Below are 19669 nucleotides of genomic sequence, written 5' to 3' on the forward strand. Positions count from 1 at the left end.
TCCCTCCTAGGCTGTGATGAGAGTCTAGACCCTGTGATGCAAAATTCTGGTGAAGTTATGGGTTTTGAGTTTTTTGTTTCTGGTCAGAAGTTACCACTTTCTGGTACTGTGTTCCTTAGCTTGAAATTGAATGACTTAATGTAAAGCATCTGTGTTTCCTCTTTGTATATGGTACTGATAATATGTGCTCTTGTAGTGTGTCTTTTTGGCTTCCAAAAGTTTATATTTCTTTCATTTTCTTTTACATATATAAAAGATGAATTGTTTGTTTGGCAGTAATTTTAGTCTTTTGGATGGTGCATGCAGCATAATTTGAGCATACTTTGTATTGATTGTTTGGTTTTATGTGTAAATGCCTCAGATTCTTGTAACAAAAAACTTATGTTTGTGGGATTTTCTACTTTTAGTTATTAATAACTATCTACATTATCATTTTCCACTGAAATGAAATGTTTAAACTCTAAACTATAAAACAGTCTTCTATTATGTTTCATTTTGGATTGACCTCCTTCATCAAGCATGTAAACATCCCAAATGTTTAACATCTGTGTGTTTGTTTATTGACTGCTCGTAAACATGGTATTTACAGATTGTAGTCAGGTTGTAAAACTTGCTAGATTGGGAGAGTGGAAGATGGCTTTGGTTGGGATACTTTCACTTGTGGAGTAAAAGTGACCAGAAAGAGATATGAAAGGTCATGTAGTGTATCCTGGCTTCTGATAAATCACTTGCTCTTTTGTGCACAAAAGTGTTATGGAATATGTTGAATTTCAACTGTTTATAATCATTTAAAGTTTAAAAATCTTGTGACTTAAATTGGATGCTACTGCCTAAGTACAAAGTTTATATAGTTTTAATATCTTACTAAATCCGTTTCATATTATGCAATAGTTGGATTTCTTTGATATAAGAGCAAGAAAAGGAATTCAGTTCAGTCAGCTATTCATCAGTACATAGATTGTATTTTACTGTTTCTCTTGTTTTAACTGCCAGCATACTAGCATATTAGCCTTTCGTAACATTTTCAAGTAGTAAATTTATGGTTGCATTTTGTGTAAACCCTGTCTACTTAAGATGAATAACTAAACCAGTCAACATTCAAAAACAAAGGCATTGTCACTTCATATTAAATAATCATGCAAATCTTTGTGCTACTGGATAATTTATTTATTATTGATTGTTTAGTCTACCTAATATAATTAGTGATTACTTGAATATTTCTAATGGGTGAGTTTTACTTGCTACAAATTGCTGAATCAAGACAAAATGTCATTCTGCAACAGGGTTTTGATATTCTGTTTTTCGGTGAACATTGATGACTTTGGACTTGAGGTACTTACTAATTAACAACTTTGTCTTGACCTTCAATGTTGGTTAAATATCAGCAGAATTCTAAGTGTTTTTTAGTGATTGATTTCCAAATGGAGAAAAAATGACAATAAAAACCAACTAATCTAAATCTACCACTTTAGGGGTCTTAAACTATGGATCTCATGATAGTGTCAACTTCACTCCAAGATAATAGTAGAAACTAGAGAGTGAATAATTGTTTCAGCATTGGCTTTGCCTTTTCTTGATCTTTCAATCCGGTAAGTCCCTGCATTTGTACAAATTATGTATTTATTCAAGAAAAATGGTTTATTACTCTATTTAATATCAGTCCAGGTAATCCACTAGGATCGGGTTAGTGACAAGGGATTTGAGTAGTTTGTATAAAGTTCGCAGCTTTTTCAAATCTTTATTGTCCAGCTAGACATACACACGAAATACTTTTGTCTATTTCACATGTATTGTCAATTGTGCTTGCAGCCCATCTGAACACTAGTACCAAAGATAGCCCAAGGAATCTATCTCACTTGGTTCATGGTTGAGCAGAGCACCGAAATTATTCTAAATTTTTTGACATTGTCTTAAATTTTCACGGATAAAAAAAAGATAGCCTAAGGAAATATTTAAAATTAGCCGCTATAGCAATGTCATAGATTGAAGCATCTCTCATATGAAAAATGGAAGATAGGGACCCCTCAACAAGGCCTACTTGACTCAAATGTTCACCGACGTGAAAAAAGGGGCATTCCAGAATGCTCAAATAACAAGAATCATTGCCGCCATGAAAATAAAATTAAATAAAAAAATCACTGCCGTCATGCAGAAAACTTGTAAATGTGCGATGTATATGTTCAATGAAAAAACTGGACCATATTGCAGCTGAGTATCACGAATGTCAATATGGATCAAACTTGTTTATTTGAAAATCAAGGGGGGAAAATTGATGCATGAAAGCTTGTTCATAGCCAGGCTAGTAAAATGTGGTGGTCCTTGTCGTATCCTTTAGGAAGACGTCCTGTATGGGAAAAAGATGAAGTAAAACATCATTGTTGGTCCCTCAAATTGACACAATTGATAAATATGATCTTGGACATTACAGATAACACTAATTTGATCTTTAATATTATGAATAAATAATTCAGTCCTTGACTTTGGCAGCACACTGAATTTAGTACTTTACATTAGAGCTGTTGGTTAACTTACTTTTTTGTATTATTAGGAATTAAATTACACGGTGGTGCTAAATTTAAACACCAAATTAAGGTTCAGTTTTACCCGAAATATATGACTTTGCTTTAAAATTGTGTGCCTAACTGCAACTTTTTAGCTTCGTTTTAATTTTCAACAATGGTATCTGCCTGGCTTCCACCCAAACAACTTAGCATACATAGTTGACTGAATTCAAAAGAACTATCGGCGGTCTTAGTAGGGAAGTGATGGTAATTTAGAACTGCATCTCCTGCTTCTAGCCCTAAACTGCGTGGACCAAAACTTCTGTTAGCTCTATGAATTTGGAAGCAAAAGCTAGATTTATTCTAAAGTGACAATCACACCTTGCAATCATTATAAATGTTAGGAACTATGAATATACGGATACGTACAAATATCATCATATAACATTTTTTTTATCGTAAAATGCTAGTTGTTTGTTAGTGGAGATATTTAAATTCATAACTTTTTTTTTCCTTCAACTGTCAAATTAATCTTATAATTCTCGAGTATCATACAATAAGTGAATGTAGCAAATTATAAGATTTTTTTTATGAGTAAAGAAAAAAAAAAGATTTTTTGACATGCAACCACCGTAACCATAACAAAGTTTAAATTTACAATCTTGTATAAATTACTTAAACTCTTGCTAAGCCGATCCCAGTAGATTTAATAGTTATAATATGCTACTATAAAATTAAGATGCAACATATAAAATAACATAGTATTGTTATTAAAGTATAAATCATGAATTTGAATAAAAACATTAACACTTTATTTGTCAATGTTAGTTGCTGAAAATACAATAGAATATAATCATTTACCTCTCTTTTTTCGTTTGGAATTTTCCATTTTGGAAAGTCAACTTTTTTAGCCAGGATCTGAAAGTCGTTTTAGATCTTGAAATATTCGAGAATAGTCGATGGACCCTCTTAAAAAAACAAAGTTCTCTTATTAGCTTCATTTTTCTTTTCCTACCATTTGCAGGATATTAAACTAAGACCTTACCGAAAAATAATTAAGTTCTTTGCTACTTAAATGGATAAACATTAATTAGTATGAGAAAATAGTCTGTATACTTTTTTTAGAGAAAAATAGTCTGTATACTAACATTGTAAAGAGCTTCTACAATATTATCTAATCACAAACATATAATAAATGCCTTAAAAATCACACTTATTATATTATTTTTTATTAATTTGGCAGTGTAAGTTTTTTATAATGTAAAGAAATTAAACTCTACTTATATTGATACAATAGTTAAAAATATCTGACTAATGAGTGCCTTAAACAAACTTGTTGGGAAGCATTGAATATACTTATTAAATATTTTTAATCACCTAAATAAATAAATATTGTTATTGTGTTATTAATATAATTTTTTTCTTTTTGTTAAATATTGTTTACCTTTATTTTTTCAATCGGTACTTTAAAAGCAATAGTTAACATTTGTTGAGACAGAATACTTGAGAGATATATATAATCTAAAGTATCTAATTGTGTATCCAATTGTTTGTAAAAAAAAATGAGTATTCAATTCAATACATTTATGATATCAATATTATGTTAGAGAAAAAAATTATATTAATATTTATAAATATTTTGTGGTGTTGGTGCATTGGGCATGCTAATGTATGTCTATCTTCTACATTCTTTTATTAGTACGAAAATGGCATTTCCATACCATTTTTTGCACATCATTAAGGGTAAACAACATTCCAATTATATTGGTAATCAATTAATATACATCCTCGTTCATCTCATAATATGGTGTTCGCCATTTATTTGTACGTTGTTCATCAATTCAAAAGTAGCGTGAAAAAAATGCCTGTATATAGCATAATCGTTGATGATTCTTCCCTTGAACTTACGTGTCATGATCCTCGCACATCAATGTGGTGCACAACTCAACATTGTGTCAATAGTCAATATTTATCCACCTAAGGCTTTGGAAGTTCTGGTCAAGTCTAGAGAATGTTTTTTAGTCACGGTCCTCTTGGCACAACACCCCACCCATTATCTCTGTGCCCTGTGGCTCACGACGTAGTTTTTTTCCCACCTATTTTGATCAAAGACCAACGAAAGATTTCATGGACTTTGCATTTATTAAGCAGGCAGAGGCATTGAGACCAACTTTTTATGGTTGAATTTGCTAATTAAAGAGCAAAGAAAGGATGAGGATGAATGACACCATCATGGTACCGGTGCCGTATTTATATTCATAAAGCATTTACAATACAAGGACATGCACATGTTGTATAATGTTGTAGTACGACCATTCAACATATGATTTTTCATTTAGACATTCCTTGCATGGCAGGATAAGTGGTGATGATGACGAAAGCCAGGTAGGGACTAGGTACTTGCAATTTTGACTGGTTTTAGGTGCCACTTTTCATTTATTAACATCTTTTAATTTAGTGAGGATACTTCGCTCTAGTTGGCTAATTTATTCAAATTTATCACATGTGATCAATCTTGGCCATGATAAGAAGTCATGCACAGGGAGCTTGAATGTTAGGTGGTAACGTCTCTATCCTTCTCTCTCATTTATTGAAGACTCCTCCTATCTGTTTCTTAAAATAGATGATTATTGTAAACTTTCTGACATTTTTTTTTAATTTTAAATAGATGCTAATTTTACCTTCCCAGCTTCCTATGAACTAATCAAGTTGTTTTGTGTCTATACTAACCACTACCTTAACACTAATATGAATATGTTTATTTTAAGTGAGAAGAAAAAAAAAGACTTCGTTATAGTGGGAGTAAACCGTAAAGTGGTGGTAGCTAGTGTTCTTTTCTTAAGGTCCACACGCTAAAGACACTTGAGGGCTATACAGAGCAATTAAGGAAGAAAAATGTTATAAATTATAAAGGTCCAACTGCTTCCACGACAAAGTTGAAACTTAAAATTAAAATTTTCCAAGTCGTGGAAAAATAATCACTTGAAGATAAGTTAGAATCTCACAGTCTTAAATAATACTCATTTAAGGACTTGAAACATATCATGTATATACGCATTGTAGAATAGAGTATTGACTCCATATATATTATATATGTAATAATAATTATCAGTATTTGAAAGTTAACATATTGGTTAATTGGAACTTAAAAGACTTTGATCGCATATAGACCCTTTTGTGTTGGAATTTTCTCCAGCACCATATTCTAGTAGTCTTGTTAATCTAAAGAGTTACAAGGTAAAATTAGTCATAGAATTAATGTGAGTCTACCAAGAGTGATTAGGCCAAAATTTACTATTGATGATGAACTAGTTGCAAATCACGTTAGATGTGTCTGGAATAGGAAATCGTATACCTTCGAGAAGTAAGCACATAGCACAATAATTCTAGATAAATACTTCCCATATCATATGAGAATATTCTTATAAATAAGGTTATAATGAGCCTTCCAAAAAAAATTAAGGTTAAAATTAGCTGTGTCAAATACGTATTTATGACAATCAATGTAATTATGCTAAAATTCTTATTTAAGCTTTGGAGTGTTTTGCAAGAAGCTCATGACTCGCCACTAGCTTTTTGCCATGTTAGAAGGGAGAATCATCATAGGAGTACCTTGGAGCTCAGTGGGAGAAGATAACACCTCAAACTAATTCAAGTTTATCATTGATTGTGATTTGTTATTCACTTTTGAAAGAAGACGCATCTCTTCCGTCTAAAAGAGACTTGTAAGTAGTTGGAATATCATATCCATCCCATCCAAAAATAATAGTGAGAGTTTTTTACAATCTTTGAGGGAAAAAAAGAATTGTATACTATTTCCCCTATACTTAATGAGAATATAGAAATATTATAAACCATTCTTCTATAGTCATGAATTTGAGAGATTTTCTTTAATCTTATAGAAAAATTAAGTCTTAATGATTTTTCCTAGCTTTGTACAATGAGAAGTAGTACTTTTCTAGCTTGACACTTATTTGACTATTTCATTTTGGTTTGAACTCATAAAATAAAAGGCAATTCGGTTTACTAATTATGGACAATTTTTGTTACCTGGCCATGTCCAATGAGCTGAACGACCCCCAACAACCTTGCTCCACCTTGTGGCCAATTAACTCTCTTGCACTTGCACACACATGCAAACAAGCACACACGCCCAAGGAAGCATGTGCATATATTCTACCAGCAGATACTAATTACAGAGTCTTTCGTAGTAGTTGAGTGAGTAGAAACTAGAAAGATACCCTTGTCACTGTCGTCGCAGCAAAGTACCCTAATATATATCTACTCACTTAAACAAACCGTTCCTAACTGATATGTACAAAACTAAGCCACTTGGCACAAGCATAAAAAGTCTAATTTATAGTGTGGACCAAGTTAATTATAATGTTAAACCTTGCTAGCTAGCTACATTACCCACCAGGAATATTGGAGGAAGTTTTTTTTTATCAATAAAATTAATGGTTAATTTATTAATATATATATATATATATATATATATATATATATATATATATATATAAATATGAGAACGAGATCACATTTAGTTTCATCACAAATTGTGTTAGTGTTAGTCAAACTTTAGTCGGCTGTATCAATTTGTTGAACCAATTCAGCAAATAAAAAAAAAATTGTACGTGACCGATTCAAGCAAAGATTTTTCAGATGGTGAGAAAATATGATTATTTTTGCTTTGTCCTCGGAGGCTGCTTTACATTGTGTTGTCCGTTATGATAAGGTTAAAAAACAAGAGGAAAAAATCGAAAACAAACAAAGGAAGGAGTAATGTCGTAGTGTCCAATTAATTTTGGGAAGGAGAATTGTATTACTATGAATAATTCTAGAGAAATTTAAACATGCTAATTTCAATTAATATGTCATTCATTTTGAGTTTTATGGGTATGCTGTAGCTCAAGTCCAACAAAGGTGGAGACTGAAGGGGACATGTCGATCACACACACATGGGTTTCTTTTTCTAACTATCTATAGGGGAAATTAAGCACTTTCCACATTGCCTAGACAAGTTAGGCAAACCACAAAAGATTTTCCGTGGAAAATGCAAAATCTGGCTCCATATGGAAAGAAATTAATTGTGGGGAAAATTTTAATTTTATTATTTTTCAAAATTGGTCATCAAAGTGAAAGGGGAGGGAAAATCACAATAAGAAGGGTGTCTCTTGAAAACGGTTTTTTTCAAACACGAAGAGTTTTCATACAATGAGCCAAATCCACAGCACCTAACGAAGAAATGGGAAACCGCGATGCAGCCACGTTGGTTAACGAATTTCAACGGGTGACATCATTTTTTCCATGTGATGATGCTACTAGCTTCTAATTTCCCTTATAAAAACCACAAAGGTTTTAGCTTCCAATAACAAATTAACAAACCCCACAAAGGCACAAACCCTCTTCTTCTCTTCTTTTCTCCCTTTGTGTCCCTAAAACACACAAGCACAAGTAGACAAACACAAAGGAACAAATTACAAGTTTTTAACATGGAGAGCAGCGACACATACACCCCCACTTCCTCTGCCCCACTTTCTCACTCCCCCTCTAATTCCTCTTCTTCCTCACCACCACCACCTCCCACTGTTGTGATGAGTCCTTGTGCTGCATGCAAGATTTTGAGGAGAAAATGTGCAGAGAAATGTGTGTTGGCACCTTATTTCCCTCCAACTGAACCTGCCAAGTTTACTATTGCACACCGTGTATTTGGTGCTAGCAACATCATCAAGTTCCTTCAGGTAGTTTTCTTTTTTATCGCCAGATATTAGTTTTGTTAGAAATATCACTCCCAAAAATTTGAAATAGTACTCTCTCTTTCCTCTCTTCTCCCTTCACCTTTCACTTACCACTAAATCAATCTTATATTTTCATTATTTCACCATTAAATCAACCTTATATCTCCATTACTTCGGTTAGTTACATAACATGACCGATACTAACAACCATTAGACTTCAAAATCTATACCTTGTTCCTTTGTCTTAAAAGACACATCTTGGTTTTTAAAGATGTTTTGTGCTATTTTTTTTTAGTGAAAAAAATATTAATGAAACGAAACAAAGAAGTTAATCTTGAATATGTGTAAGATATTATTATACATGTTTCTTCATACATTATTGATTTTCACAGATATTTAGCATTGATCTATAACAATAACATCTCTTAGAGTTCCAACATAAAAAAAAAAAAATTGAGTCGATGATGACAGTGTTAGGAATCCCTCCATTATTGAGTTGTAGTTCCCTGTAGCATCCGTCAAAGCATCCTTTCCACAAGGACAAGTACACACACGACTCAAATCCCAAATGAATAAACGTGCCTAATTTTTATTCTGGCCTTGATTTTTCAGTGACGACAATTAAAGTATACATAAAAAAAAATTAGATTAATTATGTTCTTACTCCCTTCCATATAAATATTTGCTTTTAGTCATGAAAAACAATAATTTTTTTTAGTTTCTCATTTAAGAAAGTATGTTAAATTTAATATTTTCCCTTCATAAGTTGTCTTTTTCTAATTCCTATTTATAAAATAGAAATCGATATACAAGACGACACATTTCTATAAATAATAAAAACAAACATTTACTTTATTTATAAAAACTGAAAACATATTTTATCTTTTAAAAAATCTTATTCTCTACTTTAGGTGTGAAACTTGAAAAGTAAACCGTACTAGTGCCTAATCATGTGAAGCTCCTGACTTTATTTTTTTTTTCCTAAGGTCAATCAGGTTCTCTTTCCTAATTAAACGAAATGGAGTTTGACGTTATAAACTATAAAGCCCCAAATAAATGCATTTTCAACCACCTAATTCTAACGAATACCTGGTGGTGGGCCTCCAAGTAGTTATACTTAATTAACATTCTCATGTATTCCAATTCTTGCCTTTAAAAATAATTTTATATTATCATTTAATTATAATTGAATCACCGTGTATATTATTAAGTGTATACTCTTTTCTTCAATTTTTTAACGATTAAATATTTTTATCTAATGTAGTATTTTCTCAAGAGTAGAAAATTAAAACTTGTGCATTTTTTATCATCTAAACATTTTTGTTGCATTAAATTCTCAGGAGCTTCCAGAGTCTCAGAGGGCTGATGCAGTGACCAGCATGGTGTATGAGGCTAGTGCAAGAATAAGAGACCCTGTATATGGTTGTGCAGGGGCAATTTGCCAGCTCCAAAAGCAGGTCAATGAACTTCAAGCACAATTGGCCAAGGCACAAGGTGAGCTTGTGAACATGCAGCTTCAGCAAGCCAATCTTGTGGCTCTAATTTGCATGGAAATGGCACAGAGTCCACAGGAATCACCACAACAATCAGTGGATAATTTCATTTCAACTCCTCCCCAGAGTGGTGGTGCATATCAAAGTGGCATGAACTTCTTTGAGGACAACACTAGCCTAAACTCACTATGGGAACAACCCCTTTGGACATGAAGAAGAATCAATATCATATAAATATTAATTAAATATAGTATATAGTTAGACATTCACAAAGGGTTCCTATGATTGTCTCCTAAGGAGAAGTTGAAGGAATAATCAATTAGAAAAAATAAAAGTTCATTCAAATTATGCTGGGATTTATGCAATTAGGTTAATTTAATTCCCTGCAAGAGGAAAAATGTGGAGGAAAAGAAGGTGATTTGGTATCTAGTAAGAAGGTCTTGCATTCAATCCGTTGAGCATGTTGATCAAATTTGGTTCCTAACTTTGTGTATGAAAAATGCACTGTTAGGAGATCTATTCACTTGCTAGACAAAACATCATCCTAAAATAGTAGGAGGTGTTTTACTCCATGTAATCTTTGAAATTGAAGAGAAAGGAAATTGTCATGTTATAAGGCTTTATTTACGGTGCTATTTTGAATCTTACAACACTTTTTTCTACCACCTACTATATATAATCATTTAAAAACACCATGTTTCGTGAATGCTTACTTCCTTGTCAAAGTAGTAGCTTTTGACCATCTCTCTCTTGGCTTTGGATTCGTTATTTGGTTCCTTAATCCAAATTTTCGTGTCAATCAATAGGGAACACTAGGCAACGTCGAGATGGAAAACTGAACAACCACCACGTAGCTAGGTAAAGTTCAATATGATGCCTAACAACAAAATTAATAAAAAAAAATTGTTATTGTCATGATTAAGAGCGATTGAGTTTTACTTTTGCAACGTTACATGTCAATGATTGTGAAAATAATAATTTGATGATAGGCAAAGGGCAAAACATGTTCCCTTAATTGAATAAACACGTAACCAACGAAGGGGTAACTTCGATAACATAGTCTTCTGCTTGATTTTGTTTACTCACCTGTTTGTCTTTTTGGATATAATATATATCAGTTGTGGTCCAAGCTGTAAATCAGAAATAAAGATCATCTGACAAATAGAGAAAATAAATTATTTAAAAAATTGTTTCATTGTCAAGGTGATAACTAATACTACTATTAGTTAGGAGTTTTCACCACCAAAATTCCTCATTTGTTAGCTCAAATATATGGACATTGACTGCAAGAAATGAAAAAAAGAAAAATTGACATAAAAAAAAAAAAAACTCTTCGATGTAAGCAAGGAAAGCAAGGAAAAGTAATAGGATCTAGTCCCAAAAATCACCTCCATTAGTAAAATGAGATTTTAATTATTCTTTCTCTCTAATACAATACAATACTGCTATATATAAAATTTCTTAACTATACTCATCAGTGAAGGCATCACTCTTCTTTTCTTTTTTCCTCTCTCTGATCACATGATACATATCAATGGAGGATAACTTTCTGGTTTATAAGTTCATCATTAAGCAGGAAGGTAAAACACCGAAAGATCACTATTAATAAGTCAAGAGTAAATCATACAAGAAAATTAGATACTAAATTACTTAATATATAACCCAATTGTTCATAAATATTTCATTTAAATTTAGTTGGGTTTAAGAGAGTTTGATTTCTTTTTAATTATAATTAGATTTGAACTAATGTGTTGCATAGGTAATTTAATCATATTGTTAAAAAATGATTAATTTTATTTTCAAGTAATTCATGACTTATGACAACGTAGTTTAAAAAGAAATTAATATTATTAAGTGTGTGGATCAACGACAGATAAATATTCTAACTTAATTAATAATCTCGAGTTAAAAAAATTAACAAACCAATGCAACTATGAGAGAGCAATACGTAATGATATCATGCCATACTCATATACATTGCGTTTTCGTTTTCGTGATTTTATTTTCATCATTTGAAATATATATATATATATATATATATATATATATATATATATATATATATATTCTAGTCCTTCGAATTTCAAATTAAAGATAAGTTTTAGAAATAAAAAATCATCTACTATATATGTTCGAGTCTAGTAGTTTAAGACACAAACTTAAAAATACTGATTTAAGTAAAATAGTTTTACCTTCATTGATTTGCACATGGTAAAATAAAGAAACAAGATAAATGTTATTAACATACTTTCATTTTTCATATATACTATTTTAAACACATTCTCTTTTGTAGTTTGAAATTTATCAAAAAAATATAAAATTATATGGATCTCATGTCATATTTCATTAATTTTTTGTTTGATTTTATAGTTTAAAATAAAACTTAATTAATAAAGATGAATGTATTATTAAAAATATATTAAAGGATATGTTACTAACACTCTTCCAGCAATAATAAGCCTGCCTTTAACATTTATCTTGAGCTTTGAGAGTCAAACTTACACGTATTTTAAGTTTATTATATATGTCAAATCACTTCTTATAGAATAAATATATTATATAGTTAAATATATTAAATGTGGAAATAATTTATATATATATATATATATATATATATATTGGATGCTTTATTAACACTAAAGAAAAATCTTTTGAATGATACTTTTGATTTGATGAGACAGTGTTGCGATAGTGAAACATAAATTAAATAGTTGCATTAACATGAAAAGCAAGTTAGAAAAGAGTGCTGAGAACTAATTTAAAGAAGAGGTACACGTACGACTGTTATCATTAATCATTAATAGTTAACAAAATTAACATGCTATAAGGTGAAAGTCAAAATATAATAAAGAAGTTGTGGAAAATGAAATTTAACTCAATAAATGCATCCACATATTTTATTTATTTTAAATTTATGAGTCTTATAATGTTACATAATTTTAAGAATTTTATACAAAATTTTACTCTAATATTAAAATTATTATAAAAGTACTCCAATGATTACTTATACAAGTAAGTTGGCCAATTTATTAAGTAGGAGTAAATTTTTTGATTTTTAATTAAAATTATTTTTGAATTATCATTCATTTTGAGATAAGTCATGTATTATAACTTTTAAGTTAAAAATTATAACATCTCTCATAACTTTTATTTATTTTTTTAATAAAATCGTAAGTTTTTTTACGATTTTAGTTAATTTTTTTTAATTATAACTTCTAAGTCGTAGGATATTTTTTTTGTTTTTACAATCTTAAAGTCTTTTAATGTTTTTTTAAATTTTAAAGTCGTAAGTAAATAAAATAATATTAAAAAATATATAAAATATTAAATAAAATCATATATAAAATATTAAATAAAACTAAAATGTAAAAAGCATTTATTTATTAAATAATTAAATAAAAAATTATTAACAATTTTTTAAAAAATAACATACAAAAAATTTTACAATTTTAAAGTCATAAAAATTATATATATATATATATATATATATATATATAAGTCGTAAATTTTAAAAAATTGATTGAAATAGTAAAAAATATTATGACTTTAATAAAATAAAAAAATAAAAATTATAATAGATGTTACGATTTTTAGTTCAAAAATGATAATATCTGTTACAACGTAACCCAAAATGAATAATAATTTAAAAATAACCTCCACCTAATAATTTCGAAAATAAATTATACCACTTGGTAAAAATCTTCACTATTAAGACATCAGCTCCAATAAAAAAATAAACAATATTATTTAACTTTAAAAACCTGATGTAATCACCGAAGCACAGATGTTATTACGGCGTGTAATTTAGATAATAGTATTCATAATTATTTTTTTAGGAGATAAATAAATAATTCTATATATATATATATATATATATAATTACAAATGTATACGTTATTCTTTAGGAGCTTATACGTTATTTTTTAATTAATAATTATTTTTGTAATCTTGTGCATTTTGTCACTTACGAAGAATGTATAAAATTTGTATTTTATGTGATTCAGACCAGGAATAAAGAAATAAAGCCGCAGCAATACACTACTATATATACAATGGCCAACTTTAATAATCTGAACAAAATTTAGGTTCACATAAAGCTAGTTTGAAACTTTGAATCACGAAAAAAGAATTTAAATTAAATAAAAGGAATATTCTAATAGTTCGCGTGTGACTTTCACACTTTACTCTCCGAAGAGAAAGTAAAGAAGGTGAATTACAATGATGGCTGACATGTGTCTATTGGCCTGAAACGCGCATTGATCTCCGGTTACCAGTAAGTGTAACTAGGGTTGTTGAATCAGAGCAATCCAAAATTAAAACTAAAAACTGCTAAAAAACTGAAAAGCGAACCAATTTGACATTTTTTGGATTTAATTTAATTAATTTATCCTAAGTTTGATATTTGATAAAATTAATTATTCATCAGATTCTACTTATTTCTTCAACAAATTCTTTAAATTAATCATCATTTCTTTATCTTGATGAACTAAAAAGTTAAGACCAAACAAAAATTATATTAATTTATTGTCAAATCCCACTATTCGATTCAGGCTATGATTTATATCTATGAAACTAAACCAAACCATAATTATTAAATATTTATAGTCAGGTATAACGATATATAGATCTATATTATTTTTTAATGTTTTCATTTCTTCATTTTGATAATAGAATTAGAATGACAATACTAATTAGAAATATATTTATCAATACATTATAAGTTAATTAATATAATACATCGTATTACCATTATTCACTTTAAATGTCGATACTATTAATTTAATTTTTGTTAAAGAAAGCTATATCGCAAAGTTACAATTGTCTATTTTTTTTGGTCTATTTTAGGCCATTTTTATAGTGATGTTTTTATAATTATTAGAAAAAAAAATATTTAAACTAAATAAATGTTAATTAGTTAACTCTAATTAACAATGAGTACTAGAAAAATACTATGCATGATATTGATAAATTTTTAGTTTCTTTGTTATGATGTTTATTAATTAATATAATGCTTGGATTCAATTTTGGATATTAAATACTTAAATGGATAGAATTTTGATATAATTTTATAATAGAATATTGAATGTATTAACAAATTTTTTTGTTAAAAAAACATATTAATAAGTCTTATAGATTTTTATTAAATTTTTAATTAATTTGATTTAAAAGATGACAAGAAACTAGAGAAATTTTAATAGAATAATTATTTAAGTTAAAATTAAAAAAATCAATCTAAATTAAATTATAAAGGATTGATTTAGTTTGATTCGAATATAATATTAAATTCAAATCTAACCAACCCAAATCATGTATAACTTTTATGTTTGGTTTTTATACAAAAATTAAACAAAACTGCAGTGTGAATATCCGTAATAGTAGTAATATGTCACACAATGTCACTTGTCTCTAATTATTGTCACTTTACCATACAATTCCACAAAGAGGGTTTTTTTATAGGAACAAATTTTTTTTCTCAAAATTATAAAATGGAGGTAGATTTTGGAAGGAAAAAAAAAATACTCAAGTAAGGATAAGTTGTGAATGGAACTACGACTTTATATACATAACTGGTATATCCTATTATGACTTTTGATTTTTTGTCTCATAAAAATCATAAACATTTACGACAATAAAAAAAAAACAAAAATCATAGCAGGATTAACAACTTTTGTGTATAAAGTTGTGGTTCTATTTACAATTTATCCATAAATGGATATTTTTTAAAAATTTATTCCATCTGATAATTTTGAAGGAAAAAAAAAATTGTCTCCTTTTAGTAAAAAAGACCCCATAAAGATTCAAACCACCATATATAATCTTGGATATCTAGATGAAAAATGTCAGATTTAATTGTATTTTTACTTTTAAATTTGAATTGTGTTTGGTTTTAGTTTTTAAAACTATTTTTTTATAAAAAAAATGAATTGGTCCTTTCATTAATTTTTATTCAAAATATTCATTTTTTTGTTTTCATTTAAAATATTTACAAATTAATTAAGTTATTTTAAAATTATTTGTTTACTCAAAAACTAAAATATCAAATTTCATAAAAAAAACAAAATAAAATGTTCCTTCTTCAGATACTAATCCCTATTATATGAAGTATTTAAAATTTTATTAAATTTTAACAAAAAATTTAAATTATAAACATATAGAAATTATTTTGTATACCAAATCTATCATGAACCCCAAATATTTAGATAGAAAATAAGAATTTGAGAGTTTTAAATAGAAAACATTAATAGATAAACTAAATTTTCTTAATTTTAAAAGAAATAAACTTGGTTAGCTTTAAAAAACTTGAGAGGCAAAAATCGTGCATGATTCAAACTAAACAAATTAGATCAAAATGTAAATAGTGTGCATTTTATGCTTACTGAATTTAATTTTTGTATTTTATTTTTTCTATAGAGTTATCAATTTGGACTGGCTAGACCCATTTGAGCTTATCTATTAAGGCCAATACATGTTTTTAATCGAGTTGGATTAATTTAATGCTGGGTTGAAAATTTTGCTAATCTATCCTTTGATAGGTTTGGGACAAGTGGGTATATCCATGAATTCACTTTTTAAAATATAAAAAAAAAATTATCAAAATAAATTTACTTTTATATAACAAGTTACTAAGATGCTTTTTAATCAATATAAACTAAAAAATATAGGTTGTCATTTGTACAATAAAATAGCAAAATATAATACACAATAATAAAAATAAAATAAAGTACATCAATTGTTATAATAAACCAGTGCTAGAAATTAAAAAGTAATCTCAATATACAGAATATTAACCTTAAATTAGGCACTAACAACACATATAAAATAAATTTTGTCATGTGTGATTTTATTAAGTATAGTAAATAAAGAAAATTGAGCCAAGTGGCTAGTCTCATCCATCACAACCTATCATAATTTAGGTTAATAAAAATTTGGGTCCAGTCAATTTGCGCTAAAATAAGCTTAATTATACTTATATTTTCACAACTTAATCCAACCTATGCATCGGAAAAATCAAATCGGTCTATTAATTCGAGCCCACTTTAACACCCAACTTATCATTGATTTTTATGTATAGTAAACAAAGGGAGAAATATAAAAACAAAGAATAATAAAAACTACAATGATTTTTATTAAATGTTTTTATTTATAATAAAAAAACTATAGTTTTTCTTTATCCATTTATAAAAATTAACAATAGGTTACATCTCTATTACATTTATGTTCATTATTGAATGTTATTTTGAGATAAGAAATTTAATTTAAATAATTGAAAATGTAGCTGAATGTAAGTAACTAAAATCAATAGAACCAAAATTAATTGTAAAATAAAAATTAAAAGTGTAATTAAGTTTACTTTTTAACACATTTTGTGTGTATATTATTTATCAGGAGAAAGATGATTATATTCGGATAAGATAAAAAAATTTACACGATAAATTAATATTGTATTTAAATTGATGCAAATAACAATTAAGTGCGAATTAACTTGTGTGAAATTATTTTAGTTTAATTAGAAATTTCAAAATCGAGTTTTAAATATATAATTGGGTTAAATATTTGGTATAAAAAATTAATGCAAACAAGACCGTAGTTGTGGAACCACATCAACAAAACTGTAATTTCTTTATGAGTAAATAAGATAACTTTTTTCTTAAAAATAAATCTAAATCCGTGAATAGTCTCGCCTAACTGAGCTAGGATAAGCCACATACCTCTTTCCATCCTCCGTATTCAAACGTACGCGCATCAATTGTCTTTCCTAATGATGTCTCACAAGCATAAAGCATACAAGACGGTGAGGAACTTAAGAAAACAAGACAATGTTCATGCTACTTTCATGTATCAACGTGAAGGTTGAGAGCTAAAGATTGTATTTGCATGTGCTTGTCATTTAATGCAAGTCAACTTTGCAGACAGTTTAAGTGATCATCTTGCACACTTGAACTAAAAAACATAGCCCCCTTCGTGCACTGAATTCTATATTCCTCTCTTTTTGACTTGGATGGCTAAATTGGCTTCTTGTTCACGAACTAATAGAGAACGTGTCTCTTGCCATATTCCAAAAATGAGGGCCACCGTTGTTCCAAGAAAGAATAAAAACCTACAAAGGAAGGCCCCATAAATGCCCAAGAAATCCAAAAATGCTTCATCAAACGTACAGTACTACTGTTTGAGTTTTTTTTTTTCCAATATATATATATATTCTCCTTCAGTAACAATTTTGTTTGGGACACATAGTTGAACTAATTAATCTCCAGTAAGAAATAGCGAGGGCAGATTAGTGACGCATTTCGTGAGGCAATAGCGACGGAGTTGGCGAGGGAACATCGAGAGATTTGTGTCCATCGTCAATTTAACCACTTGGTTTTAGAAAAAATGTCCCCTCATAAATCTCTCCCTATTCTATTTAACAAGGAATTTGCAAGGAAACATTCTCACACTAAATCCTTGATTTTCTTCTAGTATATTCCAACAAGAATTTAAATATTGATTTATCATATTACAAGAGATTAATCTCTTCTATTAACTTACCATGTTCGTACATGTTGATTTCCAATTTGATATAACTATATCATTTTTAAGGGGCGTGAAAAAATTATTTTCCTTAAATGTAGTTACCCGAAATTCCATTGAATGATTTATACCTGCGAAGAAATTCTTAAACTCTATTGTGAAAATATAGAGTTGAAAACAAATTTATTACTCTTTAAAGTGAGTCAATTCACATGCATTTAATTTACTTTGATCGATAGGTGGGTTTGTAAAAGGTTTAAATGCATGTTAAGTCAATTCACGCTAATAGGTTCACATGGCAAGTCGTTTTACTTTAATTTGATATTTTTTTAATTGTTAACATTTTACTGACTTTTCTCAATTCATAAAAGGAGTCGGGAATGATTTTTGCTAATAAAAAGATACATGATATTGTTTTTTTTATTCAAGTATTATTTATCATTTTGTTTTAATAAATATTATATTTTTGTAATATTTATTGTGAAAATATTTTTTTTCTCTTTCTAGATAAAATATTTGAGTATCATTTTTAAAAGTTATAAATAATTGTAGTTTGTAATCAAATGATTTTATTAGCCTTTGTCAATGGATCAAACTTTACAAATACCATAAATGATTGATAACTTAAATTTTGTAACACATCAACAAATATTTTATCTTTCTATCACCATAATCTTATAATGTCTTTGTATTTTTTTGTCTCGTATTTTTCTTAACTCTTACCATTTGTGAGGTTTTATTATGTCTTTGATTTTAGTGCATAAATAGAGACTCTTGTTTTACCTAAATCTTACGGAAACAAATTAGATACTAAGTTACACTAAATTTTTGACATAACTTACTTTCAATGTTGTCATCGCAATTTTTTTTTCCAAAAAATTTCAACTTTCTGAAAGAGTAAATTATTCTTCAATGGTTGTTAGTTACAATAATCCTAAAAGATAATTTAATGAATAACATAATTAATCCAAATTTAGTAAATTTTTGAAATATGATTAAAAGAAATTTTCATGATAAAGATATAGTTAACATACATTCTATTTATTTATTATAAATTATGAAATTGGTTATTGTCATTTGTAATTTAGGATCTTTAAAAATATATTTAATATCTTCTATCTAATTGTATTCTCTTATATGTTTTTTAATCATTTTAGAAAATATATAATTTTTTTTATGAATTTTAATGTTTACATATTTATTTGATTTTGGTATCTCACTCATTGAATCATGGTTGGTCATATCACTTTCACTATAAAAGATTTTTAAGATAATTATCATAAAATTAATAAATTTATCATTTAATCAAAGAAATCTAAGTCAATTGATTATATATGATGTGAATATTATAAATTTTTTCACATCGTATTTAATTCTTATACATAAAAAAATAGACAATTGTTTATAATTGGATGATTAATTGTCA

General features: G+C 28.2%; 1 protein-coding gene across 1 annotated transcript; it reads left to right on the forward strand.

Moving 5' to 3' along the window:
- The first annotated feature begins 7839 nt into the window (after positions 1 to 7839).
- LOC100789504 (LOB domain-containing protein 1) lies at positions 7840 to 10355 on the forward strand. Its single transcript, XM_003537992.5, has 2 exons — positions 7840 to 8242; positions 9580 to 10355. Exons 1-2 carry the CDS (start codon positions 7994 to 7996, stop codon positions 9943 to 9945), a joined length of 615 nt encoding a protein of 204 aa, XP_003538040.1. The 5' UTR covers positions 7840 to 7993; the 3' UTR covers positions 9946 to 10355.
- Positions 10356 to 19669: the final 9314 nt, after the last annotated feature.

The sequence above is a fragment of the Glycine max genome, chromosome 11, assembly GCF_000004515.6.
Source record: "Glycine max cultivar Williams 82 chromosome 11, Glycine_max_v4.0, whole genome shotgun sequence".
Classification (NCBI taxonomy): domain Eukaryota; kingdom Viridiplantae; phylum Streptophyta; class Magnoliopsida; order Fabales; family Fabaceae; genus Glycine; species Glycine max.